We start from the raw sequence: 26,074 nt of genomic DNA, 5'->3' as shown, positions 1-26,074 counted from the left end.
TAATTAATAATATTAATAATAAAAAGAAGTATAAATTCATTTTTCTCTTGAAGCACGATTTGCATCTCTTTTTTATTCTTTTAAATATTTAATTGAACTCAGCTCATATATTGTTATAGCAAAAGTATTTACAGATAATTGAAAAATGTGTCAAGCAAAGCTTAGGTTTTCTAAATATTATAGAGTTTCAGAATTTACAAAGTACTTAGGACAGCTCATACTCCTTTATTAAGAAATGTCATATTGGATAAATTTATTCAATAGGTAAAGTATTCAAGAAGTAAATTATATGTTGCCATTGAAGTTGTATTGTTACATTCCATATATTTTTCCAGTCATATAGGTATTTTCCTTGTAATATTGAAGTCATTGAGTGGCTTGGAGCCTATTACATTGACACCCAGTTTTGGGAAAAAGCCATTCAGTACTTTGAAAGAGCTTCTCTTATACAGTAAGTAATCATTAGGATTTTATGTTTATTAATGTCATGTCTTGAGTTTTTTTAATCCCTAGAATTAGTATCTGATTTCAAGAACAGATGTTGATGGACGGACATTCATAAATTATTTTTGTTTGTTTGTTGTTTGTTTGAGACGGAGTTTCGCTCTTGTTTCCCAGGCTGGAGTGCAATGGCATGATCTTGGCTCACTGCAACCTCTGCCTCCTGGGTTCAAGCGATTCTCCTGCCTCAGCCTCCCGAGTATGTGGGATTACAGGCATGTGCCACCACGCCCGGCTAATTTTTTGTGTTTTAGTAGAGACAGGGTTTCACCATATTGTCCAGGCTTTTCTCAAACTCCTGACCTCAGGTGATCCACCCGCGTTAGCCTCCCAAAGTGCTGGGATTACAGACATGAGCCACTGCATCTGGCCAAATTATTTTTATTTTCTTATATTTTATTCTATTTGACTTGGTATTTATTGTGATAAATATATTTCCCTTTGCATAGAATTTTAAAATATCCTCTTTAAGGTACTTTTCTTTATGTGTTTTTCTTATTCATACCTCAGCAAACAATTATTATTTCTTTATCAATGAGAAAATGACTATCTCCATCCTAGGACAAAGTTTCATTTCTAAAAGAGTCTTAATACAAAACAGTTTTGTTGGTTTCAATTTATAATTGATATATATTAAAAATTAAAATGTTTTCAATGTCCTTAAGTTCATATCAGAGTATTTTATACATATCTGATTCAAAAAAATTCAAAAATATATATTTTTTATTGTACTTTAAGTTCTAGGGTACATGTGCACAATGTGCAGGTTTGTTACATATGTATACATGTGCCATGTTGGTGTGCTGCACCCATTAACTCATCATTTACATTAGGTGTATCTCCTAATGCTATCCCTCCCCCCCCTGCACAATAGGACCCAGTGTGTGATGATCCCCTTCCTGTATCCAAGTGATCTCATTATTCAGTTCCCACCTATGAGTGAGAACATGTGGTATTTGGTTTTCTGTTCTTGTGATAGTTTGCTGAGAATGATGGTTTCCAGCTGCATCCATGTCCCTACAAAGGACACGAACTCATCCTTTTTTATGGCTGCATAGTATTCCATGGTGTATATGTGCCACATTTTCTTAATCCAGTCTGTCATTGATGGACATTTGGGTTGATTCCAAGTCTTTGCTGTTGTGAATAGTGCCGCAGTAAACATACGTGTGCATGTGTCTTTATAGCAGCATGATTTATAATCCTTTGGGTATATACCCAGTAATGGGATGGCTGGGTCAAATGGTATTTCTAGTTCTAGATCCTTGAGGAATCGCCATACTGTCTTCCACAATGATTGAACTAGTTTACAGTCCCACCAACAGTGTAAAAGTGTTCCTGTTTCTCCACATCCTCTCCAGCACTTGTTGTTTGCTGATTTTTTAATGATTGCCATTCTAACTGGTGTGAGATGGTATCTCATTGTGGTTTTGATTTGCATTTCTCTGATGGCGAGTGATGATGAGCATTTTTTCATGTGTCTGTTGGCTGTATGAATGTCTTCTTTTGAGAAGTGTCTGTTCATATCCTTTGCCCACTTTTTGATGGGGTTGTTTTTTTTTTTTCTTGTAAATTTGATTGAGTTCTTTATAGGTTCTGGATATTAGCCCTTTGTCAGATGAGTAGATTGCAAAAATTTTCTCCCATTCTGTAGGTTGTCTGTTCACTCTGATGGTAGTTTCTTTTGCTGTGCAGAAGCTCTTTAGTTTAATTAGATCCCATTTTTCAATTCTGGCTTTTGTTGCCGTTGCTTTTGGTGTTTTAGACATGAGGTCCTTGCCCATGCCTATGTCTTGAATGATATTACCTAGGTTTTCCTCTAGGGTTTTTATGGTATTAGGTCTAACATTTAAGTCTCTAGTCCATCTTGAATTAATTTTCATATAAGGAGTAAGGAAAGGATCCAGTTTCAGCTTTCTACTTATGGCTAGCCAATTTTCCCAGCACCATTTATTAAATAGGGAATCCTTTCCCCATTTTTTGTTTTTGTCAGGTTTGTCAAAGATCAGATGGCTGTAGACGTGTGGTATTATTTCTGAGGGCTCTGTTCTGTTCCATTGGTCTATATCTCTGTTTTGGTACCAGTACCATGCTGTTTTGGTTACTGTAGCCTTGTAGTATAGTTTGAAGTCAGGTAGCGTGATGCCTCCAGCTTTGTTCTTTTAGCTTAGGATTGTCTTGGCAATGTGGGGTCTTTTTTGGTTCCATATGAACTTTAAAGCAGTTTTTTCCAATTCTGTGAAGAAAGTCATTGGTAGCTTAAGGGGGATGGCATTGAATCTATAAATTACCTTGGGCAGTATGGCCATTTTCACAATATTGATTCTTCCTATCCATGAGCATGGTATGTTCTTCCATTTGTTTGTGTCCTCTTTTATTTCACTGAGCAGTGGTTTGTAGTTCTCCTTGAAGAGGTCCTTTACATCCCTTGTAAATTGGATTCCTAGGTATTTCATTCTCTTTGAAGCTATTGTGAATGGGAGTTCATTCATGATTTGGCTCTCTGTCTGTTACTGGTGTATAAGAATGCTTGTGATTTTTGCACATTGATTTTGTATCCTGAGACTTTGCTGAAGTTGCTTATCAGCTTAAGGAGATTTTGAGCTGAAACAATGGGGTTTTCTAAATATACAATCATGTCATCTGCAAACAGGGATAATTTGACTTCTTCTTTTCCTAACTGAATACCCTTGATTTCTTTTTCTTGCCTGATTGCCCTAGCCAGAACTTCTAACACTATGTTGAATAGGAGTGGTGAGAGAGGGCATCCCTGTCTTGTGCCAGTTTTCCAAGGGAATGCTTCCAGTTTTTGCCCATTCAGTATGATATTGGCTGTGGGTTTGTCATAAATAGCTCTTATGATTTTGAGATACATTCCATCAATACCGAATTTATTGAGAGTTTTTAGCATGAAGGGCTGCTGAATTTTTTGAAGGCCTTTTCTGCATCTATTGAGATAATCATGTGGTTCTTGTCTTTGGTTCTGTTTATGTGCTGGATTACATTTATTGATTTGCATATGTTGAACCAGCCTTGCATCCCAGGGATGAAGCCCGTTTGATCATGGTGGATAAGCTTTTTGATGTGCTGCTGGATTCGGTTTGCCAGTATTTTATTGAGGATTTTTGCATCGATGTTCATCAGGGATATTGGTCTAAAATTCTCTTTTTTTGTTGTATCTCCATCAGGCTTTGGTATTAGGATGATGTTGGCCTCATAAAATGAGTTAGGGAGGAATCCCTCTTTTTCTTTTTTTTTTTTTTTTTTTTTTTTTTTTGAGACGGAGTCTTGCTCTGTCGCCCAGGCTGGGGTGCAGTGGCCGGATCTCAGCTCACTGCAAGCTCCGCCTCCCGGGTTTAGACCATTCTCCTGCCTCAGCCTCCCGAGTAGCTGGGACTACAGGCGCCCGCCACCTCGCCCGGCTAGTTTTTTGTATTGTTTAGTAGAGACGGGGTTTCACCATGTTAGCCAGGATGGTCTCGATCTCCTGACCTCGTGATCCGCCCGTCTCGCCTCCCAAAGTGCTGGGATTACGGCTTGAGCCAAAGTGCTATTGATTGAAATAGGGTACCAACTCCTCCTTACCTCTGGTAGAACAGACACATGAAAAAATGCTGGCCATCAGAGAAATGCAAATCAAAACCACAATGAGATACCATCTCACACCAGTTAGAATGGCAATCATTAAAAAGTCAGGAAACAACAGGTGCTGGAGAGGATGTGGAGAAATAGGAACACTTTTACACGTAAACTAGTTCAACCCAGTATGGCGATTCCTCAAGGATCTAGAACTAGATGTACCATATGACCCAGCCATCCCATTACTGGGTGTATACCCAAAGGATTATAAATTATGCTGCTATAAAGACACATGCACACGTATGTTTATTGCAGCACTATTCACAATAGCAAAGACTTGGAATCAACCCAAATGTCCATCAGTGACAGATTGGATTAAGAAAATGTGGCACATATACACCATGGAATACTATGCAGCCATAAAAAAGGATGTATGGACTTGGATGCAGCTGGAATCCCATTCTTAGCAAACTATCACAAGAACAGAAAATTGAGTCCTTTGTATGGAAACAGTTTCATAGGTGGGAACTGAACAATGAGATCACTCGGACTCAGGAAGGAGAACATCACACACCGGGGCCTATCATGGGGAGGGGGAGGGGGGAGGGATTGCATTGGGAGTTATACCTGCTGTAAATGACGAGTTGATGGGTGCAGCACACCAACATGGCACAAGTATACATATGTAACAAACCTGCACGTTATGCACATGTACCCTACAACTTAAAGTATAATAATAATAAATAAATTTAAAAAAAAAAAAAAAAAAAGAATTCGGCTGTGAATCCGTTTGGTCCTGGACTTTTTTTGGTTGGTAGGCTATTAATTATTGCCTCAATTTCAGAGCCTGCTATTGGTCTATTCAGGGATTCAACTTCTTCCTGGTTTAGTCTTGGGAGAGTGTAAGTGTCCAGGAAATTATCCATTTCTTCTAGGTTTTCTAGTTTATTTGTGTAGAGGTGTTTATAGTATTCTCTGATGGTAGTTTGTTTTTCTCTGGGGTCAGTGGTGATATCCCTTTATCATTTTTTTATTGCGTCTATTTGATTCTTCTCTCTTTTCTTCTTTATTAGTCTTGCTAGCGGTCTATCAATTTTGTTGATCTTTTCAAAAAACCAGCTCCTGGATTCATTGATTTTTTTGGAGGGTTTTTTTGTGTCTCTATCTCCTTCAGTTCTGCTCTGATCTTAGTTATTTCTTGCCTTCTGCTAGCTTTTGAATGTGTTTGCTCTTGCTTCTCTAGTTCTTTTAATTGTAATGTTAGGGTGTCAATATTAGATCTTTCCTGCTTTCTCTTATGGGCATTTAGTGCTATAAATTTCCTGTGTCCCAGAGATTCTGGTATGTTTTGTCTTTGCTCTCATTGGTTTCAAAGAACATCTTTATTTCTGCCTTCATTTCGTTATGTACCCAGTAGTCATTCAGGAGCAGGTTGTTCAGTTTCCGTGTAGTTGAGCGGCTTTGACTGAGTTTCTTAGTCCTGAGTTCTAGTTTGATTGCACTGTGGTCTGAGAGAGAGTTTGTTCCAATTTCTGTTCTTTTACATTTGCTGAGGAGTGCTTTACTTCCAACTATGTGGTCAATTTTGGAATAACTGCGATGTGGTGCTGAGAAGAATGTATATTCTGTTGATTTGGGGTGGAGAGTTCTGATGTCTATTAGGTCCGCTTGGTGCAGAGTTGAGTTCAATTCCTGGATATCCTTGTTAACTTTCTGTCTCGATGATCTGTCTAATGTTGACAGTGGGATGTTGAAGTCTCCCATTATTATTGTATGGGAGTCTAAGTCTCTTTGTAAGTCTCTAAGGATTTGCTTTACGAATCTGGGTGCTCCTGTATTGGGCACATATATATTTAGGATAGTTAGGTCTTCCTGATGAATTGATCCCTTTACCATTATGTAATGGCCTTCTTTGTCTCTTTTGATCTTTGATGGTTTAAAGTCTGTTTTATCAGAGACTAGGATTGCATCCCCTGCTTTTTTTTGTTTTCCATTTGCTCGGTAGATCTTCCTCTATCCCTTTATTTTGAGCCTGTGTGTGTCTCTGCATGTGAGATGGGTCTCCTGAATACAGCAGACTGATGGGTCTTGACTCTTTATCCAATTTGCCAGTCTGTGTCTTTTAATTGGACCATTTAGGCCATTTACATTTAAGGTTAATATTGTTATGTGTGAACTTGATCCTGTCATTATGATATTAGCTGGTTATTTTGCTCGTTAGTTGATGCAGTTTCTTCCTAGCATCGATGGACTTTACATTTTGACATGTTTTTGCAATGGCTGGTACCTGTTGTTCCTTTCCACATTTAGTGCTTCCTTCAGGAGCTCTTGTAGGGCAGGCCTGGTGGTGACAAAATCTGTAAGCATTTGCTTGTCTGTAAAGGATTTTATTTCTCCTTCACTTGTGAAACTTAGTTTGGCTGGATATGAAATTCTGGATTGAAAATTCTTTTCTTTAAGAATGTTGAATATTGGCCCCCACTCTCTTCTGGCTTGGAGAGTTTCTGCTGAGAGATCTGCTGTTAGTCTGATGGGCTTCCCTTTGTGTGTAACCTGACCTTTCTCTCTGGCTGCCCTTAACATTTTTTCCTTCATTTCAGCTTTGGTGAATCTAACAATTATGTGTCTTGGAGTTGCTCTTCTCGAGGAGTATCTTTGTGGCATTCTCTGTATTTCCTGAATTTGAATGTTGGCCTGCCTTACTAGGTTGGGGAAGTTCTCCTGGATGATATCCTGCAGAGTGTTTTCCAACTTGCTTCCATTTTCCCCGTCACTTTCAGGCACACCAGTCAGATGTAGATTTGGTCTTTTCACATAATCTCATATTTCTTAGAGGCTTTGTTCATTTCTTTTTATTCTTTTTTCTCTACACTTCTCTTCTTGCTTCATTTCATTCATTTGATCTTCAATCACTTATACTCTTTCTTCCAGTTGATCGAGTTGGTTACTGAAGCTTGTGCATTTGTCACGTAGTTCTTGTGTTATGGTTTTCATCTCTGTCCGTTCTTTTAAGGTCTTCTCTGTATTGATTATTCTAGTTATTCATTCATCCATTCTTTTTTCAAGGTTTTTTGTTTCTTTGCACAGGTTACGTAGTTCCTCCTTTAGCTCTGAGAAGTTTGATCAACTGAAGCCTTCTTCTCTCAACTCATCGAAGTCATTCTCTGTCCAGCTTTGTTCCATTGCTGGCGATGAGCTGCATTTCTTTGGAGGGGGAGATGCGCTCTGGTTTTTTGAATTTCCAGCTTTTCTGCACTGCTTTTTCCCCATCTTTGTGGTTTTATCTGCCTTTGGTCTTTGATGATGGTGACGTACTGATGGGGTTTTGGTGTGGGTGTCCTTTCTGTTTGTTAGTTTTCCTTCTAACAGTCAGGACCCTCAGCTGTAGGTCTGTTGGAGTTTGCTTGAGGTCCACTCCAGACCCTGTTTGCCTGGGTATCAGCAGCGGAGACTGCAGAAGATAGAATATTGCTGAACAGCAAGTGTTGCTGTCTGATTCTTGCTCTGGAAGCTTTGTCTCAGGGGTGTACCCCACCGTGTGAGGTGTGAGGTGTTGGTCTGCACCTAGTGGGGGATGTCTCGCAGTTAGGCTACTCAGGGGTCAGGGACCCGCTTGAGCAGGCAGTCTGTCCGTTCTCAGATCCCAACCTCCACGCTGGGAGATCCACTGCTCTCTTCAAAGCTGTTAGACAGGGGCATTTACCTCTGCTGAGGTTTCTGCTGCTTTTTGTTTAGCTATGCTCTGTCCCCAGAGGAAGAGTCTACAGAGGCAGGCTGGCCTCCTTGAGCTGTGGTGGGCTCCACCCAATTCGAGCTTCCCGGCGGCTTTGTTTACCTACTTAAGCCTCAGCAATGGTGGGCGCCCCTCCCTCAGCCTCGCTGCCACCTTGCAGTTAGATCTCAGACTGCTGTGCTAGCAATGAGGGAGGCTTCGTGGGTATGGGACCCTCTGGGCCAGGTGTGGGATATAATCTCCTGGTGTGCCGTTTGCTAAGACCCTTGGTAAAGCGCAGTATTAGGGTGGGAGTTACCTGATTTTCCAGGTGTTGTGTGTCTCAATTTCCTTTGGCTAGGGAAAGGAATTCCCTTCCCCCTTGCACTTCCCAGGTGAGGCGATGCCTCGCCCTGCTTCAGCTCTTGCTGGTCGGGTTGCACCCGCGGACCAGCGCCAACTGTCCGACACGCCCCAGTGAGATGAACCCGGTACCTCAGTAGAAAATGCAGAAATCACCCATCTTCTTTGTTGCTCACAGTGGGAGCTGGAGGCTGGAGCTGTTCCTATTTGGCCATCTTGGGCACACCCCCTCAAAAATAATTTAATACATCATCATCTGCTTTGTAGTTGGCCATTTGAATTTTAAGATCAAATGTCCCTTGGAATAATTTGAATGATTTGAATGATAAAGAAATGCTTAAGTAAAATAATTTCTGTTTGGAATTTGTATTAGGCAATTCATTTTTATGATATTTATTTCACATAAATTTTTTTTGAGAATTATAAAATTAATTACCAAGGATGAAGAGATAGTTTTAGTTTAGTTACGTCTTTAAGATTAAAGCTATTTCAGTAATACACTGTAAGCTTTTTAATTACACGTAATACTACTCTAACATTAGCCGTTAGCTCATGCAAGACCCTCCCTTCTTTGAGGCTCAGTCTGCCACTGTTCCATTTTTAACTCCTATTTCTAAATGTGAGATGTTGATTAACAGTCAGTCCCTTACCTAGTCTAGCTTATATTCTTGCTTTTCATTCCATCAGTATTCTAGCCCCACAAGTTTTGACCTCCCTAACTCCATTGATCTTTACCCTCTCTTAGTTCAGTCACCTGACTCATCTGATTGTGATGATTACTAACACATTTACACCAATAAAATCTTTCCTCTTTTTTTTTTTTTTTGAGACGGAGGACAGAGTCTTGCTTTGTCACCCAGGCTGGAGTGCAGTGGTTTGATCCCAGCTCACTGCAACCTCTGCTTCCCAGGTTTAATTGATTCTTCTGCCTCAGCCTCTGGAGTAGCTGGGATTATAGGCACATACCACTACACCTAGCTGATTTTTTTTTTTTTTTTTTTTTTTTTTTTTTTTTTTTTTTTTTTAGTAGAAACGGGGTTTTTCACCATGTTGGTGAGGCTGGTCTTGAACTCCTGCCCACAAGTGATCTATTCACCTCAGCCTCCCAAAGTGCTGGGATTACAGGCGTGAGATACTGCGCCCAGCCTACACCAATAAAATCTTAAGTTACAACATCCAGCTGTCTGAACATAACCTCTTATCTTTCCAACTTCCATGCTCCCTATTTTCCAGTGTATTTTTCTTTGGTGATATTGAGACCTCCCCTCTTGACCTTCCCCTTATCTTGCAGTCTCAGCCTCCTTCTGACTTTAATTCTGAGCTTATCCATACTAGATTGCCTAATTGGCCACATCTTTTCCCTTTCTTGCTAACATTCCTGTTTTTTTTCTCTCTCTCTTGCTTTACTACCCCATTTATTCCAAGAGATTTCAGTTCTTAGGTTATTCTAGCCGTTGATTCCATTCCTTTACACAGGCTGTGAAGCACTGTCAGAGGAAAATTATGTAACCAGGTGAATTGATGCCACACAGATCTGTGTGATAATGAGCACTGCTCATCAGTCTTAAGTATTTCTCTCCCTCCTGTTTCTCTGATCTCTTCAATTCCCCTATGTATTTTATGCCTCAGTTTCCCAGAATATAGAAGCCTTTTTTAGAAACCTTCCTAACATTTCTCTCTCCCTACTTTCCTATAAACTTACTTCCACTTGCACCTGCTGTTAATCTCCTTCTCAGTGACAGAAACTTATTCAGTATACATTCATTATATTACATCTCTTTTGAGCGTTTGTTTTCTATACCATATATCTTAATTTTCACATTTTCTTTTTTTTACATGCTAAGCTTTGATTTGTTCTGTAAGTTCTACTGCTACAATAAAATGTAGGCTTTTTGAGAAGTGAGAGTATTAGTTCTTATGTCACATAGTTCTTTACATATTCTTTTTTTTTTTTTTTTTTTTTTTTTTTTTGAGACGGAGTCTCGCTTTGTCGCCCAGGCTGGAGTGCAGTGGCCGGATCTCAGCTCACTGCAAGCTCCGCCTCCCGGGTTTACGCCATTCTCCTGCCTCAGCCTCCCGAGTAGCTGGGACTACAGGCGCCCACCACCTCGCCCGGCTAGTTTTTTGTATTTTTAGTAGAGACGGGGTTTCACCATATTAGCCAGGATGGTCTCGATCTCCTGACCTCGTGATCCGCCCGTCTCGGCCTCCCAAAGTGCATATTCTTTAATTATTCTTTACATGTCAACTTGGCATGTAGTTGAATTAAATTTCTTTACTGTAGAAACTCCTCGCCTTGCTGTATCTCTTAGATTTTTATGGTTCTTAGTAATATAGTGTTTTTGGCAATTGGTTTAAGCCTAAACTGTTGTCTTTTATTTTCTTTACATTCATAAATCATGTATTAAAATATGAAGAAATCCTAGTTCTGACCGGTCCACTTAATGTAATTCCATTCTTAAGCAGCATTAGGTAATGTTCTTTAATATTGATTGTGATGATGATTATTATAAGACACCATCAAGTGGACCAATATAGGCATTATGGCAATTCCAGAAGGGGAAGAGAGAGGAAAAGGGAGGAAAGAGACTATTTGAAGAAATTATTGCCATACTTCCCAAATTTGAGGAAAGACATGAATCCAGAAGTCTGCACAGGTCAGTGAACTCTATGTAGGAAAAACCCTAAAAGATCCACAATGAGACACATTATGATCAAACTATCCAAAAACAAAGAATCTCAAAAGCAACATGAGAAAAGTAGCTCATCACATACAGGGACCCTCAGTACGATTATTAGTAGATTTCTCACCAGAAACCTTGGAGGCCAGAAAGCAATGGAATGATATAAAGTCCTGAAATTTAAAAGCAAACAAACAAAACACAAACTGTCAACCAAGAATTCTGTATCCTGTCCAAGCGTGATGGTTCATACTTGTAATCCCAGCACTTTGGAGGCCCAGGCAGGTGGATCACCTGAGGTCAGGAGTTCGAGACCAGCCTGGCCATCATGGCAAAGCTCCGTCTCTACTAAAAATACAAACATTAACTGGGTGTGGTGGCAGGCGCCGGTAGTCCCAGCTACTCAGGAGGCTGAGGCATGAGAGTCGCTTGAACCTGGAAGGTGGAGGTTGCAGTGAGCAGAGATCGCACCACTGCACTCCAGCCTGGGTGACAGAGCAAGATTCCATCTCAATAAATAAATAAAATAAAATAAAGTAAGTTTTTATTGTTCAAGTGAGATGCTTATAAGTTTCAGATGTTAATTATAATACCCAAGATAATCATTAGGAAAATAACTAAAAAATCAAATAGTACATTATAAAAAATTGTTAGGCAAATAACTAAAAATCGAAATAGTACACTAAAAAAAATCACCAAAATACCAAAAAAGGGTAGTAATGGAAGAATTAAGGAAGAAAAAACATATAACACATGCAGGAAACAGATAGCAGAAGCAAATCCTTCTATGTCAATAATCACATTAAATATAAATGTATTAAACTTTCCCATTAAAAGAAAAAATTAGCAGATTGAATAAGAAAATCAGGGTCTATTTACATGCTGTCTACAAGAGATGCACTTTAGATATAAGGACACAAAAGAGGTTGAAAGCAAAAGGATTGAAAAAGATACTCCAAACAAATATTAATGGTAACCAAAAGAGAGCTGGGAGGCCGTATTATTGCCAGACAAAATAGGCTTTAAGTCACAAAAGGTTACAAGAGCCAAAGAATGACACTATATATTGGTGAAAGGTTCATTACTGCAAGAATGTACAACACTTAAAAACCCAACAGAGGAGCCCCAAAATGTATGAAGCAAAAATTGATATAATTAAAGGATGAAATAGACCTCAATATTAGTTTGAGACTTAATACTTTCAAAAATGTGTGTTGCCTTCTGTGAACCTCACACAGAAGATAAATAAGAAAATAAAGACTTAAGCAGTTTATAAACCAGGTAGACCTAACAGTCATACACAAAACACTGAACCCAGCAACAGGAGATTATACATTCTTAAGTGTACGTGGAACATTCTCCAGGATAAACCATAGGTTAGGCCACAACTTAATAAACTGAAAAGATTGAAGTCATATGAATTATCTTCTTCTGTCATAATATAATGAAACTAGAAATTAATAACAGAAGGAAAACTGGAAAATTCACAAATATGTGGAATTAAAGAACACACTCTTAACTAGTGGATCAAATATGAAATCACCAGGGAAGTTAGAAAATCCCTGAGACAAGTGAAAATGAAACACAATGTACTAAAACTTAACAAGATGCTGCAAAAGCAGCCCTAAGAGGGAAATTTATATCTGTAAGCACATTAAAGAAGAAGAAAGATCTCAGGTTAGTAACCTAACTAAACACCTTAAGGAATTAGAAAAAGAAGAGCACTTTAAACCCAAAGCTAGCAGCAGGAAGGAAATAAAAGTTAGAGCAGAGATAAATAAAACAGAGAACAGAAAAGCTGTAGAGAAAATCAACAAAACGAGAAATTGATTCTTTGAAAAGCTCAACCAAATTGACAAATCTCTAGCTAGATGGACTAACAAAAAAAAGAAAACTTGATTACTAAGATTAGAAATGCAAGTAGAGGCCTCACTACCAATTTTACAGAAATAAAAAGAGTTATAAGAAAACTTTGCCTCAACAAATTAGATAACCTAGATAAAATGGACAAATTTGTAGAAACACAATCAACCAAACCCAACTCAAGAAGAGATAAAAAATCTGCATAGACCTATAACCAGTAAGGAAATTAAGTCAATAATAAAAAATATTCCAAGAAAGAAAAGCCATGGGCTACATGGATTCACTGGTAAATTCTGCCAGACATTTCAAGAAAAATTCACACCAGTTTTTTCAAATTCTCCTAAACATTGAAGAGAAGGTAAACACTTCCTAACTCAGTCAATTAGGCCAGCATTATCCTTATCCCAAAGGCAAACAAAGACACTACAAGAAAACTACAGACTAATGTCTTTTGTGAATATAAATGCAAAAATACTCAACAAAATACTAGCAAACCAAATTTAGCCACATAGTAAAAGAAGTACATCATTCGCAAGTGGAATTTACTCCCAGAATGCAAGGATAGTTCAACATATGAAGATCAGTCAATTTAATACTTCACATGAATAGAATGAAGGAAAAACTCACGTGATCATCTCAATTAATGCAGAAAAGGCATATGACAAAATTCAACATCCCTTTGTGATAAAAATACTCAAATCAGGAATAGAAAGAACTTCCTTAACATGATAAAGTATTGTATGGAAACTCACAGCTAACAGGATACTGAATGGTGCAAGAGCAAAAGCTTTCTTTCTTAAGATCAGAAACAACGATGCCCACTTACACTGTTTCTAATCAACATGGTACTGGAAATTCTAGCCAGAGCAGGTAGGCAAGAAAAAGAAATAAAAGGCATCTACGTTGGAAGAGATGAAGTAAAAATTAACCCTGTTCACAGATGACATGATCTTATATGTAAAATCTCTAAGGAATCCACATAAAAATTTTAGATATAATAATAAAACAAATTCAGCAAAGTTGCAGGATATAAAATTAACCCATAAAACTAGTTGTATTTCTATGCATTTGCAATGAAAAATCCAAAAAGGAAATTAAGAAAAAAAATTCCATTTACAGTGGTATCAAAAAGAATAAAATAGGGATTAATTTAGCTGTGGAGGCAAAAGACTGTCCCTTTTCCATTGAGTGGGCTTGGTACCTTTTGGCACCTTTGTTGGAAATCAATTTACCATATATATGAGGATTTATTTCTGGGTTCTAGATTCTATTCTTTGGGTGTATATATCTGTCCTTCTGCAGTAGTACCACACAGTTTCAATTATTGTAGCATTAAAGCAAATTTTAAAATCAGGAAGCATGAGTTCTTCAACTTTGTTCTTTTTCAAATTGTTTTGGCTATTCATGGTTCCTTGAGATTCCACATGAATATTAGGGTGAGTTTTCCTATTTTTGCAAAAACACCATTGAGATTTTGATAGGGATTGCACTGACGTTATAGATCACTTTGAGTATTGTTTTCTTAAAAATATTAAGTCTTCCAATTCAAGGACTCACATGCCTCTCCATCTATGTCGTCTTTAATTTCTTTCAACAATGTTGTATAGTTTTCAGTGTATAGTAAGTATATACCCAAAGGAATTGAAAGCTAAGGCTCAAACAGATACTTACACAAACATGTAAGATAAGATACTTACACATGTTTGTGTAAGTATCTCATCTGTTTGATCCTCAGCTTTCAATTTACGATAGCCAAAAGTAGCCTCAGCATTATTTATAGTAGCCAAAAGGTAGAAACAACCCAGGTGTCCATCAACAATGAATAAACAAAACATGGTACAGTAGTCCACCTTTATACAGTATTTTGCTGTCCACAGTTTCAGTTACCCTCAGTAAAGTATAATAAGACATTTTGAGAGAGACAGAGACCACATCTACATAATTCTATTATAGTTTATTGTTTTATTTTATTAGTTATTGTTATTAACCTCTTACCATGCCTAAGGTATAAATTGAACTTTATCGTAGGTATGTTTGTATAGGAAAAAACATAGTATATATAGGGTTCAGTAGTATTTGTAGTTTCAGGTATCTACTGATGATCTTGGAACGTATCTACCACAGATAAAGGGGGACCACTGTATATACATAAAACGGAATATTATTCCACTATAAAAAGGAAGTTCTGTTACATGCTACAATATGGAAGGACTTTGAAAACATTAGCTAAGTGAAAGAAGCCAGACACAAAAGAACAAATATTCCACTTACATGAAGTGTCTAAAATGGGCAAATTTATAGAGATGGAAAGTAGATCAGAAGTTACTGGGAATTGTGGGAAAGGGAATGAAGAGTTACTGTTTAATGGTTGCAGAGTTTCTGTTTGGTGTCATAAAATGTTTTGGAAATAGTGATAATGGTTGCACAATATTGTTAGTGTGATAAATGCCACTGAATTGTACACCTAAGAATGGTAAATTTTGGCAAATGTTATGTTATATATAGTTTATCATAATTTTAAAGAATTAATACACTAAAACCATTGTATTGTGTCCTTTAAGTAGGTAAACTGCATGGTATCTGAAGACTATCTCAGTATTCAGCAGTTAATAAAAGGATACGATACTGCCAGGTGCAGTGGCTCATACCTGTAATTCCAGCACTTTGGGAGGATGAGGCAGGTGGATTTCGTGAGCTCAAGAGTTTGAAACTAGCCTGGGCAACATGGCAAAATATCTTTTAAAAAAAATAAAATCTAGCCTGCCATGGCAGTGTGCGCCAGTGGTCCCAGCTACTTGGGAGGCTGAGGCAAGAGGATCGCTTGAGCCTGGGAAGGGGAGGTTGCAGTGAACTGAGATCATGCCACTGCACTTCAATCTGGGTGACAGACTGGGACCCTGTCTCAAAAAAAAAAAGTTACATACTATATGATTGTATTCATTTATAGTTCAAAAACAGGCTAGATTGACAGTGTTAGAAGTCATGATAGTTATCTTTATAGAGGAAGGAAGGTAATGTATTCAGAAACATAAATAATAATACCACATGGTAAATGCAATGTTAAGTGATTCTAGGGTGTTAGGAGAGCATATGGAACAGTCTATCCATGTGGCATGAGCAGAGAGTAAAGAGGTTGGAATGACCCTCTAAGCAGACATGGTGGTGTATAAAAAAGCCAGGAGTCTAGCAAATGCAGGGGATACAGGGAAGTCCGTGCTGCTGTGTGAATGTGCTGTGACATGAAATGTTAAGCGAGGCATGGTGGAAGATGAGTTGGAGAGGCAGAAAAGATCTAGAAAGTAGATAAACTGGGTTAGAATCTTGGATTTAGCATGTAGGTGGAAGGGAGGTAACAGGCTTTAAGGAGGGAAGTAATGTGGTTAGATATGTATTTTATTTAGATCACAGTGGGTGGCCGTGTAGGCAATGGATTTGAAGTTAAGTAACTTGCCCCAGTAGCAGGGCTGTGATTTAAAGCCAGATCTATCTGATTCCAAAGCTGGTAGGTTTGCCATCAAATCGAGTAGGAACTGAGGTTTTCTTTGAAGCTGTCCGGCTTCTACTTAGAAAGGAGATTCAAAAAATGAGACAAGCATAGATTGTTCCCTAGGTGTTTCTGTCTTCATATCTTGCCATCCTGAGATATTTTTAACAGAAGTATTTAGAAATCCTGGTTTTGGTTATTTATTTTAGAAAAGAAATTTCTTTTTAAGGGACAAAAAGGGATTAGTAGAATTTTTTTACTCTCTCTTTTGTCGAAGCCTGATTCTTCAAACACTAGATCAAAAATTGCTTCTCAGGTACTAAATTTGCAAGCAAGTGTAAGTGTTATGATAAAAGATTATAGCAAAAGTAATGATCCTTTAAGTTTAAAGTAGAATGCAGTGGTTTTTAACCAAACAGGTTAAGTGGTTCTCATATGAATATCTAAATAAAGGTATGAACTAGAGGAACTTTGAAGAATACTTAAATTTATATGTTTTAATATAAATATGACAGGCAATACTGAAGGAAATTATATATCTGCTGTTTTCAATAATAAAAATGATCTAACAAAAGGTCAAAAAGTAATATAAAATAGTAGATATATAGCTTTATAAAACTGAGCATCACAGATTTATATCTAATTTCATCTCATTTATTTCTTTTACAGGCCTACACAAGTGAAATGGCAGCTGATGGTAGCTAGTTGTTTTAGAAGAAGTGGTAAATGCTTTAGTTTTATTCATTTTGTAGATATTTTGCTTCTTTCCTTCTAGATAATCATACATATAAATGTGTTCCAGTTGCATATCTGCTTATTAAAACACTAACTTTTTATAACTACATATTCAAAGCATTGTGTGAAAAACACAGTAATTACTACATACAAAAAAAGTTGTGCTTACAAAGTAGATATTAATCATGTATTCCAATACTTTTCTTAAAAACAGATTTATTATTTCTCAAACTTAACATGTAATCATTTTCACAAGTTAGCCACAGAAAAAAAATGGGCATACTGTATACATTATATGACCATTTTCTACTCAGTTGGTTCTAAATGTCCTGTGTGCTCGGCCAAATTTATGACATTTGTGAAGCCTGAGAAAAGCTCACACTGAGACAAGTGCGACTATATGTTTTTTATACCGAAGATCACTAGCTATCTTGGTTTGTGTTTTGTTACTGCTTTTATTAAATTCTTGCTGATGACACATGTCCTAAAGGATGAAGATGCTATTAGTTTTAGGCTAACTGTGAAGTGAATAATATACATAAAATGTCAAAGATCAAGCTGGGAGAGAAATGTTAACAAATTTATAATCCCTCTTGTAGAGCATAAAAATGGCCCAGGAAAAGAAAGTATTCAATCTAAGGGAAGAGGGAAGCACAAGTTTTCAAAGTGTTGGCAGTTTGTTCTCACCCGGTGTGCGGGGAGGTTTCCTTCGGTATCTCTGTGAGCACCTTCAGAATGGCACCAGAAATGTTTTAATACATAACTCAGTGTGTGCCTCAAATCATTTTAGGGGGATCTGTAATTCTTATTGGATATACAACATGACTATACCATATACATTCAATTTATATCAACATGAGTTCTCAATTGCCTATGTTCATTTCAACGTCAGTCATATAGAAAGTATATATATACACATATGAACTATTCTAAATTATTTAAAGACATAGCCTGCTTCAGTTATGGAAATACAGGTTAGAAGCAGCAGCTAGCATTGAGAACTGGCTTTGTGTCGGATGCTTCCTGTCTCTATTTCATCCCTCTTGTAGAGAGAGGCCCAGAGAAATTTATAACTCATTTGCTAAGATTTTAGGAAAGATCTTTGACCCAAATTCGTTTTTCCTATTCTTTGCTGCTACATGAAACTAAATTATTTTGTTATAAAATAAATTGCTTTCTATAAACTTTTTAATGTTTAAAAAACCGTAAAGGCTGGGCACAGTGGCTCACACCTGTAATTTCAGCACTTTGGGAGGCTGAGGCGGGCAGATCATGAGGTCAAGAGATCGAGACCATCCTGGCCAACATGGTGAAACCCCATCTCTACTAAAAATACAAAAATTGGCCGGGCGCGGTGGCTCAAGCCTGTAATCCCAGCACTTTGGGAGGCCGAGACGGGCGGATCACGAGGTCAGGAGATCGAGACCATCCTGGCTAACATGGTGAAACCCCGTCTCTACTAAAAAATATACAAAAAACTAGCCGGGCGAGGTGGCGGGCGCCTGTAGTCCCAGCTACTGGGGAGGCTGAGGCAGGAGAATGGCGTAAACCCGGGAGGCGGAGCTTGCAGTGAGCTGAGATCTGGCCACTGCACCCCAGCCTGGGTGACAAAGCAAGACTCTGTCTCAAAAAAAAAAAAAAAAAAAAAATACAAAAATTAGCTGGGCGTGGTGGCACATGCCTGTAGTCCCAGCTACTCGGGAGGCTGAGGCAGGAGAATCGCTTGAACCCGGGAGACGGAGGTTGGAGGTTACAGTGAGCTGAGATTGCACCACTAAACTCTGTCTGAAAAAAAAAAATTAATAACACAAAAACGTTTATTTATTTATTTATTCATTCACCTATTTATTTTGAGACAGAGTTTTGCTCTGTCACCCAGGCTGGGCTGCAGTAGCACTAATCTCAGTGCAGTGCAACTTCCACCTCCTGGGTTCAAGCGATTCTCCTATGTCAGCCTCCCCAGTAGCTGGGATTATAGGCGTGCGCCACCATGGCCAGTTAATTTTTGTATTTTTAGTATAGAAGGGGTTTTACCATGTTGCCCAGGCTGGTCTCAAACTCCTGACCTCAAGTGGTCCACCCACCTCGGCCTCCCAAAGTGCTGGGATTACAGTAGTGAACACCACGCCCAGCCCAAAAAAACTATAAAAACATCTTAAATATTTTCCAACTAAATGGATGACATTGACATTACTATAAGTATATAACTTAGATTATTTTTAAATTTGTCAGTTCATCTGGAATAATCTTTTTTAGAAAATTGAGTGGATCTTAATTTTTGCCACTAAAATATTTAAAGTGAACCAGGCTCAGCAATGTGCATCTATAGTCCCAGCTACCCTGGAGGCTAAGACAGGAGGATTGTTTCAGCTCAGGAGTTTATAGGCTGTAGTGCATAATGATTGTGCCTGTGAATAGCCACTGCACTCCAACCTGGGCAACAGAGTGAGACCTCATCTCTTTAAAAAAAAAAAAAAAAAAAAAGGAAGAAGCTTAATTTCAACTATCACCCATTTACTTCTGCTTTAACCCTTATTTCAAATTTATTTTATCTGTACATTTTTCTTCTAAAAGTTATATTGAGTGGTATAAAAAACATGAAACCTTTCTATTAAACCATTAAATAGCCAGTATGTCAGTTAAAATTAATATTTTTCTGAATCCTGTTGGTTTCTATAATTTGCTAATATGCTATATTTTTCTCATTTGTTTATAGGTAACTACCAAAAAGCATTAGATACTTATAAAGATACTCACAGAAAATTTCCAGAAAATGTCGAATGTAAGTGGCATTACATAATATAACTTTGAAGTGATAAGTTCTCATATTTTATGTTCTAATATATAATTACATTTGCTACAGTAATTGTATATGTAAATACCAATCTATAATTTGTGATACTTTAAATATTTTATAGGATCAAAAAATTTGACTATGCAAGTACATATTTTTATATAACTAATTGTTGATGGATTTAAATATACCACAGAATTTTTTTTAATGCTAAACAAATACATATTTCAGATTCTATAGAATTTTAAGAAAGCATTTGGCCTATGGTTGATTTTTCAAAGTTTGTAAACCTGTGGTGTTTTATAGGAAAGACATTTTTAACTGTCCATTTTAGTAAACAACTTTTTAAGGTTGAGAAAATAATTTTAGGGTTTATAAAAATAGAACATTAATATCTTGCTGATATAATAGCAAATAATTTTTTTACTTAGAGTCTTGCTCTGTTGCCCAGGCTAGAGTGCAGTGGTATGATCTCGGCTCATCACAACCTCCACCTCCTGGGTTCAAGTGATTCTCCTTCATCAGCCTCCCTGGTAGCTGGGACTCTAGGCACGCGCCACTGTGCCTGGCTAATTTTTATATTTTTAGTGGAGACGGGGTTTCACTGTGTTGGCCAGGCTGGTCTCAAACTCCTGACCTCATGATCTACCCGCCTTGGCTTCCCAAAGTGCTGGGATTACAGGCATGAGCCACTGCACCTGGCCCCAAATAATTTTTAATGTTACTTCAATTTTAAAACATTATGTTAATATGCTGCTTACTCACTTGTAAAGTTATCTTTGTAGAAGATATTCATTTATTTACTATCTTGTTGCACAGTGGATTGATGCAACTTACAGTATTAATATGAAGTATTGTAGCAGTAACAGAATCAAGAAAAACATATTCTCACTAAACTATAAATTTGTCCCTGAATAGCCTTGCAGCCAAAGGAAAGAAAATGTTACAAGTAGTTGTATAATTTTTACTGTTTTATGTGGAAATATAAAGCAATTTATTGGGAAGAAGTATTTCTTCAACTCTTAATTCACTTCTCTTTAGACATTGAGAGATACAGTAGATAAAATCATTGAAAGATACAGTAGATACTTTCTTAAATAACATCCCTATAGCAAATAAAATAATATGCTGGAAACGACCATGTTAAAATTTGTTCTTGAAGGCTGGGCACAGTGGCTCACACCTGTAATCCCAGCACTTTGGGAGGCTGAGGTGGGCAGATCACCTGAGGTCAGGAGGTCAAGACCAGCCTGGCCAACAGAGCGAGATTCTGTCTCAAAATAAATAAATAAACAAATAAATAAACAAATTTGTTCTTTGATGACAATGAACACAAAACAATGCATTACAATTTAGTAAAAACAAATCTTTTCTGAGCCAAGTTTTCTGATGGCCAAGGACTAGATGTACTACATGTTTCTTCACTAACGTATTTCTCCATTTGGCTTTCTAGAAATGCTCAACAGCAGTTAGCTTGGCTATGGTCTTTGGTAGGAGTGTAGGAGCAGGGTGTTCTCTAATGCTGATTAGAAGTAGACTCATTAATTTAATAGCAGTAGTTTTCACAAATGCCAGTCAGAAAATAGGCTACATGGGAATTACTTCTAGAACTTTTTTTTTTTTTTTTGAGATGGAGTTTTCTTCTTGTCACGTAGGCTGGAGTGCAGTGGCATGATCTTGGCTCACTGCAACCTCTGCCTCCCAGGTTCAAGAGATTCTCCTGCTTCAGCGTCCCTAGTAGCTGGGATTACAGGCGCACGCCACGACGCCCAACTAATTTTTGTTTTTAATAGAGACGGGGCTCTACTAAAAACAAAATCACTCTTCAAGCGATTCTCTCGCTTCAGCCTCCCAAATTGCTAGGATTGCAGGTGTGAGCCACCACGCCCAGCCTAGAACTTTTTTAAAGTACAAATTTCTAGCCCTACCTAGAAAGATTTTCATTTAGATTTGCAGTGGACGCAGGCATCTGTTTTTTCCTATTTCTTTTTAAAGAACTTTCTATGTGATTCTTAATCTCAGTCATATTAGAGAACTAGTGCTTTAGAGATTAAATGAGAGATAGCAGTAATAACTTTTCTTGAAAGTGGAGCAACCCAAAAGTCTGCTAGGCCAGAGTTTCTCAGCCTTGGCACCTCTGACATGTGAGATTGTGCAGTTCCACATTGTGGGAGGCCATCCAGGAGGTTATGGAATGTTTAACAAAATCCTTTGCCGCTATCCAATAGATTAGCTAGTAGCGCTCCCACCCCCATGTAGGAAAACCAGAAATGTCTCTAGACATTGCCAGGGCCTCTTGGGGGTGCAAAATTGATGCCAGTTGAGACTCTTGCAGTAACCATAGCACCTCTGCACTGGGCCAGAAAGGGGAATGTCTTCAAGGAAGGCCAGGTTTTTTTCTTAAGAGTATGAGTCATTCTAAGAATCGAATGAATGATTGTCTATGCCATAGGGGGTGTCTAAGATAACTTTGGCCTATTTAATTTTCAAAACAAATGTAATCAATACTCTACCTTAACTGTAGTCGTTGAAAAAACATTTACACCCGTGGAATGTGCTGTTTTAAGAAGAGTAGTTTTCTGGATAAAACTAGCAGGATAATTTAGTTTTAAAATATATTATTCACCAAAAATTGACCTGCTTTACAGAGTTATAGATGATATACTAAATTTCAGAGAACATCCACCAAAAATAATGATTTTTACTTTACATTAAATGTTTCTGGCTATGCTTGATGGCTCATGTCTGTAATCTCTACACTTTGGGAGACCGAGGCCGGAGGATTGCCTTAGCCCAGGAATTCAAGACTAGCCTGGGAAGCATAGCAAGACCTTATCTCTTCTAAATATGAAAAAAATAGCAGGGCATGGTGGCGTGCTCTTATAGTTCCAGCTGCTGAGGAGGCTGAGATGGAGGGATCACTTGAACCCAGGACTTCCAAACTGCAGTGAGCTGTGATTGTGCCACTGCGCTCCAGCCTGGGCATCTCTAAATCTAAAAAAAAAAATTCCTAAGCCACTCTTTATTTGCAGAAAGTACAAATTACCTTCTTATTATGAATTATTAATATAAATGTATATGCAAAGGCAATTTATATAGTAATGTGTGACATTTTAAGTTACTTTATACTATTAACTTCTACAATACTTTATGGTCTTTTTTTTTTTTTTTTTTTTTGAGACAGAGAGTCTCACTCTGTCACCCAGGCTAGAGTGCAGTGGTGTGATCTCAGTTCACTGTAACCTCTGTTGCCCGGGTTCAAGTAATTCTCCTGCCTCAGCCTCTGGAGTAGCTGGGATAACAGGTGCCTGCCACCATGCCCAGCTAATTTTTGTAGTTTTAGTAGGGATGGGGTTTCACCATCTTGGCCAGGCTGGTCTTGAACTCCTGACCTTATGATCTACCTACGTTGGCCTCCCAAAGTGCTGGGATTACAGGCGTGAGCCACCATGCCTGGTTCACTTTAATGGTCTTAAATTGCTTGTATATTTACAAATTATTGTGGAGTTGAGTGACAACTCTGTTCCAGACGTTGTTCTGGCACTGTGGATGTAGCAGAAAACAAAACAGACCAAAACTTTGGTGTCATGGAACTTGTTTCTAGTGGGAAGAGAAAAGACAGTGAACAAATAATATCAGTAGTTATAAGTGCTATGAAGGAAAAACAGGTAAGGAGATAGAGAATATGGGAGGGACTGGTATTTGAGACAGGGTTGTCATGGAAGGGCATTCTATTAAATTAGCATTTGAGCAGAGACCTGAAAGAATAGAAAGAAGCAAGCCATGACAATGTGGAGGTCAGTGTGGTCGAAGCACAGTGGACGATGTGATGGGGAGAGAGAGGCAGAATGGGCGGGCCAGGACCTGTAGATCCTCACAGGCTTTAGGTCAGGGCTTCAAATTATATTTTTGGGGAGATGATGAACCATTGGAGAATTTTGTGTGGAACAATAATACAATTTGACATATGTTTTCAAAAGGTTCTAAAGTATGATTAACTCAATCTTCTGTGCCTGAGATCCAAATCAAAAGATTGTTTTGGCTGCTGTATGAGAATAAGCTGGGGTGGGCAGTACCTAAATGCAAAATCACAGTATTCACTTGGACTAATGAGATAGCAGTGGAGGTAGGCAAGACGGATTCTGAATATGTATCAAAGGTATCAGTGCTAGCACTTGCTGGCCATTTAGATGTGAGACATGAGGGAGAGAGTGTCATGGGTGACTGCACAAATATAGCTCTGGGCAGCTGGAAGGATGGAGCTGCCATCCACTGAGATGTGAGAAACTGGGGAAGAAGCAGCTTTTGGAGGGAAAAATCAAACCCTTTTTTCAGATGTGTTGTGTTTGAGCTGCCTCTTCAGTGTCCAAGAGGATGTGTTAAATAAGCACTTAGGGAGAAGTTGGGGCCATCTTCATATACATTTATTTCAGCATGTTTAGCACACATTTTTGTGTTCTGTTATTATATATACTATCAGCAATATTTTTGAAAAAAATGAGTGTTCACTAGCTTTAAGACTTTCCTGTTTCTTTATCCATTCATTTGTTCCCCAGAACTTTTACCAACTATTTTTTATGTGCTGGGGATACAACAGATATATCAACTTGATTTCTGCCTCCTGTGACTCACAGATAGTTAACTGATATGGGATAATAAATGAGATAACTGAAAAATGTGCCAAGTGCTGTCAAAATACAGAGGAGCTCTTAACTCTGCCCAAACTAGGGGACAATTGACATAATGAGGTTTTACAGAGGAAGTAACATTTGAAGTGGCCTTGAAGGGTACGTTTACCCGGAGGGGAAGGCAGGAACAGGCACTGCAGGTAGACAGCAGCATTAGTAAGGGCAGAGGTAGAGGGATGCAGAGTCTGTTTCAAAAGGTAGTCTATTGTGGAAAATGTAGCAGATTGAACTTGTGTTTTCTTATACTACAAACCAAAAAAAGACAGTTTATAAAAATTATAATAAATGCAGCTGGGTGCAGTGGCACACACCTGTAATCCCAGCACTTTTGGAGGCCGAGGCGGGTGAATCACGAGGCTAGGAGTTCAAGACCAGCCTGGCCAGCATGGTGAAACCCCGTATCTACTAAAAATACAAAACATTAGCTGGGCGTAGTGGCAGGCGCCTGTAATCCCAGCTACTTGGGAGGCTGAGACAGGAGAATTGCTTGAACCCAGGAAGCAGAGGTTGCAGTGAGCCGAGATCACGCCACTGTGCTCCAGCCCAGGTGATAGAGCAAGACTCCATCTAAAAAAGAAAAAAAAAAATTATAAATGCACAAGAACAAAGAGATAATTAAATTTTAGGAAAGTTTTCTGCTAGTAGATCAGAAGAACTGCAGGAGTAGGTAGGTAGTGGAGAAGTCAGCAGAAGCAAAACAAGTCATGACATAGAACCCCAGGAAATCCCAGGAATTGGAGGCATCAGAAAATGGGAGGTGTGCCGGCTGCTTCTGAAAACAAGAAGGTTGGCTACAAGTCTGGATGAGACACAGCTAGATTTTCAAATGCCCTACCTAAATCGTACAGCAGAAATTTAGGCAGAATGCAATGATAATGTTGGTGGATGATGTGGGGAGATGTATTTGAAAGATGTTTAACAGAGCCAAAATGATTAATTATAGAAGTAGGAAAAAGAGAAGAAAAACTTGGAACTCGAAGTTCAAGGAAGAGAAGGGAGGGTGACATTTGAAGAATGTAGCAAGGTCCAGGGAAACTTTTTTTTCTTTTTTTTTTTTTTTTTTTTTTTTTTTTGAGACAGTCTCGCTCTGTTGCCCAGGCTGGAGTGCAGTGGCGCAATCTTGGCTCACTGCAATCTCTGCCTCCCAGGTTCAAGCAATTCTTGTGCCTCAGCCTCCTGAGTTAGCTGGAATTACAGGTGCACACCACCACATCTGGCTTTCTTTTTTTTTTTTTTTTTTTTTTTTTTTTTTTTTTGTATTTTTAGTAGAGATAGGGCTTCACCATATTTGCCAGGCTGGGGAAAACTTTTTTTTTTTAAAGGATGAATAGAGGTGAATGTTTCTTTGCCTAATGGGAATTATCTAGTAGAAAAGGAAAAATTGAAACAATGCCAGGGAAGGAATAACAGTATAGGATAGATAGGTTAACTTTTGAAAGGTACTAGAACCTTTCTCGTACAGGAGAATATGTAAAAGTCAGCCTAATGAAGAGGAGAAGGATCTTTTAATCAACATCCTTGTAGACCAAGTACAGGAACTAAGGCCAAGCCATACACTTCACTCTTGGCAAATACAAGGTCTTGATAGATCTTTCCTCATTTCAACCCAAATAAGAGAAAGCCAGTACAGAGCTATGAAAAAAAATGCCATTAAAAAATAGTTTTTATGACCTA

At 38.2% G+C, this 26,074-nt stretch overlaps 2 protein-coding genes across 7 annotated transcripts in view; both read left to right on the top strand.

Moving 5' to 3' along the window:
* The window catches only part of SAP18 (Sin3A associated protein 18), a 556,924-nt gene that overhangs the window by 102,536 nt on the left and 428,314 nt on the right, over positions 1–26,074 (top strand). Inside the window, exon 1 of one of the 2 annotated variants that reach the window (XM_050766786.1) lies at positions 7,293–7,296. The exons of the other annotated variant lie outside the window; for it this stretch is intronic. The gene's annotated coding sequence lies outside the window, so the exon portion shown is untranslated. Of the gene's footprint in view, positions 1–7,292; positions 7,297–26,074 lie in introns of those variants that run through there. 2 annotated transcript variants of the gene reach the window in all.
* IFT88 (intraflagellar transport 88) overlaps positions 1–26,074 on the top strand; it is a 125,259-nt gene that overhangs the window by 70,084 nt on the left and 29,101 nt on the right. For all 5 annotated transcript variants that reach the window (XM_050766735.1, XM_050766736.1, XM_050766737.1 and 2 more), the window contains 3 exons: positions 336–451; positions 16,853–16,905; positions 19,635–19,700. In XM_050766735.1, coding sequence (XP_050622692.1) covers positions 336–451; positions 16,853–16,905; positions 19,635–19,700 — 235 coding nt within the window. The remainder of the gene's footprint in view (positions 1–335; positions 452–16,852; positions 16,906–19,634; positions 19,701–26,074) is intronic.

The sequence above is a fragment of the Macaca thibetana genome, chromosome 17 (genome assembly GCF_024542745.1).
Source record: "Macaca thibetana thibetana isolate TM-01 chromosome 17, ASM2454274v1, whole genome shotgun sequence".
Lineage (NCBI taxonomy): Eukaryota > Metazoa > Chordata > Mammalia > Primates > Cercopithecidae > Macaca > Macaca thibetana.
Note: the sequence above shows the minus strand (reverse complement) of the source record. Positions and strands in the feature narration are given on the sequence as shown.